This window comes from Poecilia reticulata, linkage group LG19 (assembly GCF_000633615.1).
Source record: "Poecilia reticulata strain Guanapo linkage group LG19, Guppy_female_1.0+MT, whole genome shotgun sequence".
Taxonomy (NCBI): Eukaryota; Metazoa; Chordata; class Actinopteri; order Cyprinodontiformes; family Poeciliidae; genus Poecilia; species Poecilia reticulata.
In genome coordinates, this window is record NC_024349.1 from 27,945,360 (window position 1) to 27,955,221 (window position 9,862).

The 9,862-nt window shown below is 41.4% G+C and overlaps 1 protein-coding gene across 1 annotated transcript in view; it reads right to left on the bottom strand.

Moving 5' to 3' along the window:
* The window catches only part of ipmkb (inositol polyphosphate multikinase b), an 11,150-nt gene continuing 1,288 nt past the window's right edge, over positions 1 to 9,862 (bottom strand). Inside the window, exons 2-6 of the mRNA XM_008438179.2 lie at positions 5,848 to 5,933; positions 4,802 to 4,898; positions 3,105 to 3,277; positions 1,710 to 1,791; positions 1 to 1,557 (exon numbers count right to left, since the gene is read on the bottom strand). Of these exons, the coding sequence (XP_008436401.1) occupies positions 779 to 1,557; positions 1,710 to 1,791; positions 3,105 to 3,277; positions 4,802 to 4,898; positions 5,848 to 5,933 (1,217 nt within the window). The 3' untranslated portion in view covers positions 1 to 778. The remainder of the gene's footprint in view (positions 1,558 to 1,709; positions 1,792 to 3,104; positions 3,278 to 4,801; positions 4,899 to 5,847; positions 5,934 to 9,862) is intronic.

Sequence of the window (9,862 nt, forward strand, 5' to 3'; positions counted from 1 at the left end):
CACCGATCATACACTTTTTCACGGAAATCGGCCGATTATGATCGGTGGCCGATCGATCGGCACACCTCTAATAATTAGTCAGGTGATCAGACTGGGAGTTGCATTAGGAGTTGATTATGTGCCTGACACAGAGCCAGACAGTCTGAAAACGTCACTAATTCACTATAGCTAGTCAAAATAGCACTTATACAGTTGCATAATGTAAAGTGATATTATAGAACACATATCCTGTATCTTATAAAGAGATGAGAAAAACAGGAACATGTTGCTCATTTGAAGCATGCTAATAAAAGACTTTCCAGTGATCAAGGTATGAAGGTAGCAGGTCGTAATGCAGCCTGGGCATCCCACAACTTACAGGGTGTTGCGTGGAGGGAAGCTTGGGGGGGGGCTGGACCATAATCAGCTGGAATCAGGGTACGACGTAGAAACATGTAGGATAGATGCGGGATGAACTCCTGGAATTTCCAGGTTGTACGTTTTGTGGAATTAAAATTCCAGAAATACGACCCACAAGTTGTGGGAAATACAGGCTGCATTTTGTTTTTATAACTTAAAATATTATTTATCCAGAACTTTTCCAAAACAACCAACAGCTGAGGCGCTAATACATGTTCACGACAATAAAACCTGTGATAAAATACGGGACGCAGTCACGAACAGAAACGCAGCTAAAGCCATCAGGATAAGAAGAATCAACGGTGGCTCATCCGTCAGACTTCAGTCCGTTCCAGTTTTGCGTTAGCTGAGCAGAAGACACAGTGGTTGTGTGTGGACTTCAGGAGGTAGGCGGACTGAGCGCGCTCTGAGCGGCGTCACACAGGATCTGCTCCAGCACCGTCAGCAGGTGCTTCAGGCCATAGATGTAGCCGTGGTCCAGGCTATCGCTTGGGAAAACATGAGCAAAGTCGATCATTCTGACCTCCACGGCTGCGTCTCCTGTCCCGCCGTGTCCGACTGTCCCCCTCTGTCCCTCCAGCCCGTCCTCGTCCTCCTCTGTCCTGCCTCTGTCTCCATCCTGGTTTCTGTTCCCGTTTGGTGACAGCTTCGAGTCGGCCCTCCTCTGACACGTGTTGTCTTCTTCGTACGGCACAGGAGAGTGATCGGATTCTTTCGTTACCTCGGCAACTACATCGTCCACCCTGCTGAGGTGGAGGTGACCCCGGACACAGGGCTTGTCCCCGTCCTTCCTGTGATTGGTGTGAACCCACAAAACGCCCACCTCGGTGTTGTTGTTGTACTCGGCTAGCTTGTTTTCCTGTCCAGCTTCCTGCTGACCAGCTTTCTCTTCCTGGCTCTGACCGCCATCACCAACCAGCACCGAATGGGTGGTTTTCACCACGGTGTCGCCGACTGACGGACCAATGAGCAGAGATGACAAGGAGGATGAGGTGAAAGAGGAGGGAAGACCCTCGTAGACGAAAAGAAGGGAACTGGCATAGAAGGCCAGCTGGTGCTGGGAGTGAAACCAGTTGAGAATGTGCTGGACCCTGCAGATGCTGGCCCGGACGGCGTCCCTCCTCAAACACACGCCGTTCTCGAAGAATGCAGCTAAGCCTGCAGGGGAACACCGGACACACAGGGACAGTTTATTGGCTGTCTTTATCTCAATTGTCAAAATTAAAGTTGTTGCCTGTTTGAATTGCTATTCATGAAAATAGTTAGGCAAATATAGAAGTGTGAGAATAAGATAAGATGGACAAACGCACCGTCTTTAACCGTGTCCTGAGCCAGGGCCCTTCCATAGTGCTGGTTGTAGGAGTTGAACGTTTCACTGCGAACATCATAGACCTGAAAAACAGCAAGGAGTCATCAACATGGTGGCCTTCTTTCTACAAACATATCATCAGCCTAGCAGGCCAACAGGCTTTACTTCAACACCACCTTATAAAAGCACAACTAGAATTTAATCTTAAAGTTGCAGTATATAACTTTATAAACAATGTTTGTTTTTTTATGTCACATTGTGATAGTGGAACATAAGACAAAAAAAAATCAAGCTCCTCTGACTTCTCCCTGAGTTTCTATGGTTCATCTGCAGAAATACGCCACTCTGTCAGAAACAACCAATCAAAGACAGGAGGAGAATCTTGGCGCTGTAAGTCATAAGCTAGTGTAAGCTAGTCGTAAGCTAGTGTACGTGCTGGTCAATGTGCTAATAGCAGAGAAACATCTTGATTATTTCTGACAGTTTCTGACATCAAGACATATTTTAACAAAAATGGAAAAAAAAATATTGTTTATAAAAGTTATTTACTGCAGCTGGACCAAGCAAAATAAAGAAAAAATTAAGTATAGATTTTTTTCCTGCTTTAGATCTGAAGAGGCTACGCTGACTGGGAGGCTGTTTTTACAGGAGGCTAAATGAACTGCAGCACAAAGTCGTTGATACATTTAGCTCTGTAAATGACAAGGCAGCTGAAGCATCTGGTAACGTGGCGCTGCACACAGCTGACACAGCTACAGCAGGTAAACCTCAACATCAGTAAAATGTGGCATCACTGTGAAGAGGTGGATGCAGCGGAGAAGCTTTTGGGCCGAATGTCCAGACTGTGGAGCTCCTCCTGAAGTATGTAACATGCTACATGATCAGCTGCAGTCTGGATCAGGTCAGTAATATTCAAACCACTAACTGTACCTCTGGACTCGCCTCAGATCTGGATCATTTGCAACACTTGGTAACAATTTAATTGAAGGGGGTGAATAAGACTGTCATGACATTTTCATAAACATGACACCTGTCATGAACACCTTCATGAATATTTATGACTGTTGTCATAAAGCGTCATTCGGTAAATTATGACACTTTTAATATAAAGTTGACATTATTTAAAATGTCTTTGTTATGACAACTTGACATTAACCAAGAAATCATTACTGATATAAATTTGTTATAAAAGTATTACTGATTGCACTTTAAAAATTAGGTAACTTTATGTTATTAAAGGTAAAGTTTAAACAGTAATGCTTAAAAAGTTTCAACATAAAAATAAACATAATGTATTGTGGTCTGCAGATCAACTCCACATGGCAAAACATGAAAAAATATCATTCTAAATATTATTTATACTCAGTCAGTTATTAAGCCAACATAAAGAGCTGACCCTCATGCCCAGGATCAGGAATCCGATCTCCTCCATCAGAGGGTATTTTCTGATCTGCTGCTCCCGTTTCTCCTGTGAAGCGAGCGGATCGTAGCTTCTGCGGCCCAGCTTCACATCCATGATGCACGGCTTGTTGAAGCCACTCGTCACATCCTCCAGCTTCAGGTAGAGCTCTGCGTCAATGACATCACAAAGAGTCATCGTATAGAAATGAGTTTCCTTTAGTCATTTAGGCCAGTGGTCACCAACCCCCGGTCCAATTGGTACAGGGCAGCGCAAGAAATAGTGAAAAATTTCCGTTTTATGTATTATTTGAGTCTGGAGGATCTTTTATTTTGAAAATCCTTTAACCGGATTCTCTCAGTTACTTGCGTGCCAAAATTGAGCCCAAAAGCAGCAAAAGTAGTAAGAAACAGAACAGATGTCTTTGGAAAGTTTCCTTGCAAAGGGGAAAAGGCCCAGAGAAGAGACAGGAGAATGGATTTATCCCAGACCGATAGGTGAGTCCCACATTACAAGCCGCTCTGCGTAACATGTGGCAACCGGCTGCTAATGAGGCAAAAAAGCTTCAAGCTGCTTGGCCACGTAGAGACCAACAAGCTGTGGATAAAAGCAACACTTCAGGTGTTATTGTCTCTCATCACTTCCAGATCGGACCGTCTCGTTGCAGAGAAACCAGCTCAGGGCTCCCGTTAGTTATTATCGTGAGTTAAAATTTTCACGAAAGTAAAATGTCAGTTTTGTGGCGCATCTGTATCTTATTTTGAAGGGATATGTAAACGTTACCATAGCGACCAGAGTCAGAGAGGGTTTAGGCAGTGGTCGAGAGGAGATGAGTAGAGCTTGTGAGTCTTAAGTCTGGTTTAGGCAGTGGTCGAGAGGAGACGAGTAGAGCTTGTGAGTCTTAAGTCTGGTTTAGACGGCAAGATTTATGAATTGTCAGCAGATTCTCCAAACCTCTGTGACCACAGAGCTGATAGAAGAACAACAGGTTCAATCAGTTCGTGTCTCCAACCGATTCCAGTCACGAACATCCCGATTCCAGAGGATAATCCATTAAAACCCCCAACATAGCATACGGGAATTTAGAATAACCAAACATGGATGACTATGAAGAAGCAATAGTGATAGTTTGTGGAGTCATTTTAAGAAATAAAAGACGTAACAAAAAGAAAAGGCGGTGGATGAAAGACGACGGGAGCAGCCGCTCTATTTGCTGCACTATAATTCCGAGGTGACTATGTTTTTTCATAGTTAACATTTTTAACTGAATAAACTAATAAACATATACAATAATGACCTTCTCATATAATAATAAACATTTCCACAAATCATCTCCAATAACCACCGGACTCTCAGTTGCGCGATATGTCAGCTGTTTGGGATTCCCCTCCGTTCTGACGTCACAGCGCTTTCTGATTGGCTACCTGTCACATTCGGCAGGTTGTATTCTCGTTCCCAGTCAGGGAAAACCCCTCAGGCTGCGATAAAAGGTTAGAGACAACCAAATTGGGCATATTCAGGCTTTAGCGGGAACACCAACATGCAAACGGTTACCAACAGACCCCCAACAGCAGCAAAATTTCCAAGTCTTGACCGGTCCGCGGTAATAAAAAGGTTGGGGACCACTGATTTAAGCCTTTTAGCATGAATTGTGAAGTTGTGAAAAGGAGATGAAACTATAGTTTGTTTCTCACCGTTTGGGCTGTCAGGAGAGGACCAGGTGCCATAATATTTGGGAAGGTGTTTCTGGAGGTCCAGCAGACAAGGATCGGAGCAGTCCTCTGCAAACACCTATGATACACATACAGATACACACACACACTATGAAACTCATGCTGTAATGTCAGACCCGAAGCAGAAACAGCTTTGACTCATGGAAATGTTTGAGGGTTTACAAACAGAACATCCCATTGTGACAGATTAAGAACAGAACTATCAGCAGTTTTAATGTCAAGATTTTTTTGGGGTCTCCAATAAATATTCAAGTAAGTACTGGTAGACTCAAGTCTACCAGTAGAACAGAGTCTGGTAGACTCTGTTCTACTGGGGACCAAAACTACAATATTTGTTCCATTTCCAGCTGCTGCGATTCTCTTTCACACTTCGCTGTGTTAGACAATCCAAACCATTTGAAAATCCTGTTCCCCTCCTCGCCTGTGGGGGCGCTGCACCAAGAACCATTGAAAGAAAGAACACAGAAGCCTCTGAAAAAGACGCTCAGCAAACTTCCGTCACAAAATGTGAACAACGGAGTGACGTCAGATTTTAGCGGCGAGACAATTTTTCTTTTAAATTAAACGGACTGGAGTGTGACTAAAGCGGTTTCACCAAGGTTTGTATGAGTGAGTCCTTAGGAACAGGAGCTGGAACTAGGTTCCTAGGATCTTAAGATATGGATCACAATGAATAGGAGAAGATTCCAGATAGGAGCAGCTGGCTGGACTCAGACGCCGAGATTAAGTGAGGATCTCCGTCACCCAGTCGTTCTCTTACTGTGACGGTTCTCACTAAATCTATAAAAACCTTACTTCCAACCATGTTTCGAACTAAAGGCGTCTTTTGAGTTAGAGGTGAAAAGTCTCCAAGAAACGGGGAAAATGTCCAAATTGCCTCTACTGAAGCACTCGGCTGAGAACTCCAAAAATCCAGTCAAAAATCTCTTTTTTCTAACCCCCCACCCAAAAAAAAAAAACTAACTGAAATATTTGTCTGGAAAAAAAAGTGTGAGAATTTTATTTACCATGCTATAAAACTGCATTTCTCGTGGTCCTCTGGGTGGAGGCTGAACTTGCTTCAAGACCGTTCCATCCGGGTGTTGTAAAATACCTGCAGCACACAGACAGTATGAATATTCAGTTATGTTTATGAATGCAATGTTTATGCTGATTTATGCAAAAAAGAATTATGCTAATGACCATCAAAAAAATTCAGTGTCTGCTTTATTCATTGTTTTGATCCATTATTGTCCCGAGGCTGTTTGCAGAGTTGAGCTTCCAGGTGTAAAGGATAACCTCAGACAGGAACATGAAGAACACAAAGATGGCAGATCAACTATTGAACACAATGTTTCTCCTCCAGATCAAGTGACTGACAGGAAAAGAATTGAACATGCTGGCAAAAAGGTAAGATGAATTTAAGATGTTTCGTGTATGGAGAAACTATTATTCACATCTTGGAGGTTGTGAAGGATTCTACTACACGCTCAAGTCTTCAGGTTTTTTCCATGGATCTTCAATTGCATTCAAATCCAGGAGCTTAATAAGGCTATTCAAGCACTGCTACGCTGCTTCTTATGAAAATCCCAGTTTCTTTTGCTTTTTGTTTAGATTTATTGTCATGATAAAATATCCACCTTCATTAATCTGATGACTCTTAGCATTACCATTCATCCATCTTTCATTTACATACAGTCTAACAGTACTCTTTACCAACCTCTCCAGGTTTTCACTACTTTTTTTAGCAGTCTAAATAACAGATTTGGTGCAAATATCTGCAAAGAATTAAGCAACATTTAAATGAAAATGTGACTTTTTGTTCTAACCGTATAAACACTGCCCCCTGCAGGTGGGAGCTATCAGTCATTAAAATCCAATGTTTTGAGCATTTTTGAGAGGAAAAAAAAGAAAAAAACCATCCCCACACCCTTATGTTCTGACCTTTAGAGTTCACCATAGATATTGTGGGCTTGAGGTGATTTGCAATCTCATCTCTACTTCAGTCATGGCGTGTGTAATGGCATTTAACTGACCAGACTATATTTCCCTGGAGAAAGTCTGGGAGAAAGCAAACTGGACATTAAAAAGAATGGAATTCAGAGGAGTGAGAGCATGGAATTGTAGATACTTTTCAGAAGCCTATCATTAAAACATCCATTTTGTTTGGTCTAATGTGGTATTCTAATTTTCTGACATTTAACTTTGGGTTTTTATTGCAACTATAATCATTAAAATTAAATAAATAAATAAAAGCTTAAAATGTTTTTACTCTGAGTGTAATGAATATCTTTAAAATGACTGTTTCACTTTCTGAGATCACTGGCAAGATATGATGAAATTTTATGCAATATTTGAATATTTTGAGATGTACCAGTATGCTTGAACTGGCTCACTCTCAGTGTTGTGTGGAGATGATTTTCAGGACTCTCAAATATAACAAAGGTTTCTTGAATTACTTTTCTGATCTGTTCTTTGATTATGTCGAGGCATGAGAATGTTTCTGTCACTGGGAAACATGAGAGAAACCTGTGTGTTGTCCTGGTAAGTCAATGATAAAGCAGTTATTAGCATTATTAGCTCTTAATCTTGAGCACCCAGTCTCTCTGTCACACGCAATGTGGAAACACACTGTAGCTTGTTGTGAACTGTGGCTTTTACTCTCTGCCCCACTTTAAGATCACTAAAGGAACAGGAAGGAGGCCTGGAGAAGGGGCTCATCCATAACTCATAACCATGTGAAAAGGTCCCGTCTTTCTTTATAGCGAAAGTCATCACTATAAAGATTTTTATATTCAGCTATTTTAAAAGCAGATAATGTACAGAAGCAGTAGAAAAAATGTTAAGAGTTTTGCACTAGCTTTATAGACCTTTCATAGAAGTGCACTTCTCTTTGCTTGTAGTGGGAAATGTTATCATCTTGGATAATATTTGGCAGGGAACCGATTAATTATTGACAGTCTATAAAAGTTTATAGGCATAAAAAATGTTATCTTATTTTACAACAGTTGGACACTGTAGCTTGTACCAGCTGTAGCTTTTAGCCTGGATCTTATCGTGGCGCACCCTGTGCAATACTTAGCTACTTACCTCAGCTGTTTACTTAAATATGATTATTTTTGACACCAGTTGAGGATGGCCTGAGCCTCATTCTTTGATGTATTTGTCACCAAAAATGAGGAAGCAACTCTTTACACAGTGAGACTGGAAAAACATTTTTCCCTGAATGGCTACATTCATAAAACATGTTTAATGCTCAATTCTAATTTTTGGCTGAAATCTGTTTTTTTTTTTTTTTTTAATGGTTCGCAATGAGATTTCTGTGTGAATGATTTATGAGACCCGCATGTGCAGAAGGACGTAGACGTCACACAGCAGCCGTTCAACAGTAATAATGGATACCGCCGCCGCCTGTGGGCGGAACAGAAAGTTGTTGGTCAATGGGAGCAGACATGATTGTCACCGCTGAGCAGAGTTTCAGTTATTTACCACATCTGGCTTCTTCTGGTGTAGAATAATGATCTCATATCAATGAGTGAAAAAGTTGGATAAAATATGACTTAACCAACCAGAGACTTTGAAAACTTTGACACTTGATTTAGTACCACTTACGGAAATGACACAAATTGGATTTTGGGGAGGGGAGTTGAGAAGATTGGAATTGGGCCGTTCAGACTCCAGCAATATAGTGGGATGAGTCCCATTTGGACAAAAATAAATAAAAATATTGGGTTTGGGTTGCTTTTGCCTGCTGTGTGAAAGTAGCCTGAGTTTCTCTTGCCTTGGGATTCCCCCAGAGAAGCAGGCCAAAGTGGCCGTGGAGAGGGGAGTGTGGGCCTCCCTGCTTAGGCTGCTGCCCCCGCGACCTGACCTCGGATGAGTGGAACATAATGGATGGATAGTTTTCTTTGCACTAAAAATTTTGTTTAGCTCTGCTGAACTAGTCCCAAGTAGGAAGTACAATGAGAATGCCACTGAAGTTGGAATTCTGACTGGGAATGTCAACTTCACCATCATTCCCACTTGGTAAATGAAGTGGTGAGGTCGGAATCTAGGTCTCAAACTCAAACAGATTTTATTCTTCTTTTAAAGATCTATATTTAAACCTTTACACGTTAGTCGTCTCACTGAAACAGAGGAATATTGTACTATTGTTTAGAACAATATTTAACATAGTTTAGCAAGGCCTTTATTTTTAGCTTCAGTACCACAGCTGCATGAGCTGGTAGAAAGTTCTGGTTCTGTTATTTATATATTAATGTTTTAAAGGAAAGTCATCAAAGACGAGTGAACTTCACATTTCTGTCGTTTCACGTCGACACAGGTTTTCCCCAGTTCTCCCCGTCCAGTCAATTTTTCATCACACTACGACTGGGGCTGAACAACAAATCGATTTTATCAATTAATCAAATTTGCTGTTTACAAAGCATTAACATTTGGAAAATCTGATTTTTTTTTTTCCACCAATGCACTCTTTGGTCTTCCATAGTAAAGAATCAAGTCAGTCAGGCCCCCAGAGTCCACCATCTTGTTTTGCGAGTCGGTTTTACTGCTAGTTGAAAATCAGTAGGGATGACTGACATAAAAGCAAGTTCTTGAAAATATTTTCTATTCGTCGTTTTAGAATATCACTTTGGTGCAGTTTTAAACCAGTTTTCGCTATATAATTAAAATTGACACTGACATTGTACGGTCTTTTTAAGAGTTGAAGGTGAGAGAAAAAATTCAAATCAGAAATCAGACTTGGTATGAAAAACATTGGATACCTTAGGTTTCAGCTACATTGCACAGCCCTCAGTGTGGACTCCAGGTTCAGGACAAGTCAAGTCTTGACTTGCTAAAAATCAGAAGTGTCTTGATTTCGCTTGGATTTGAGTCTTTTAAGTTGACATTCCTTGATATCTTACACAGAGCATAATAATGGAGCCATTCCGGAGCCGCTAGTCCATTGAACACCTCTGGCCTTTTAGCAGAGTTTCTCCATATGTTTTTGCAACATGCAAGCTGCAGCAACATGCAAGCTGCAGCAACATGCAAGCTGCA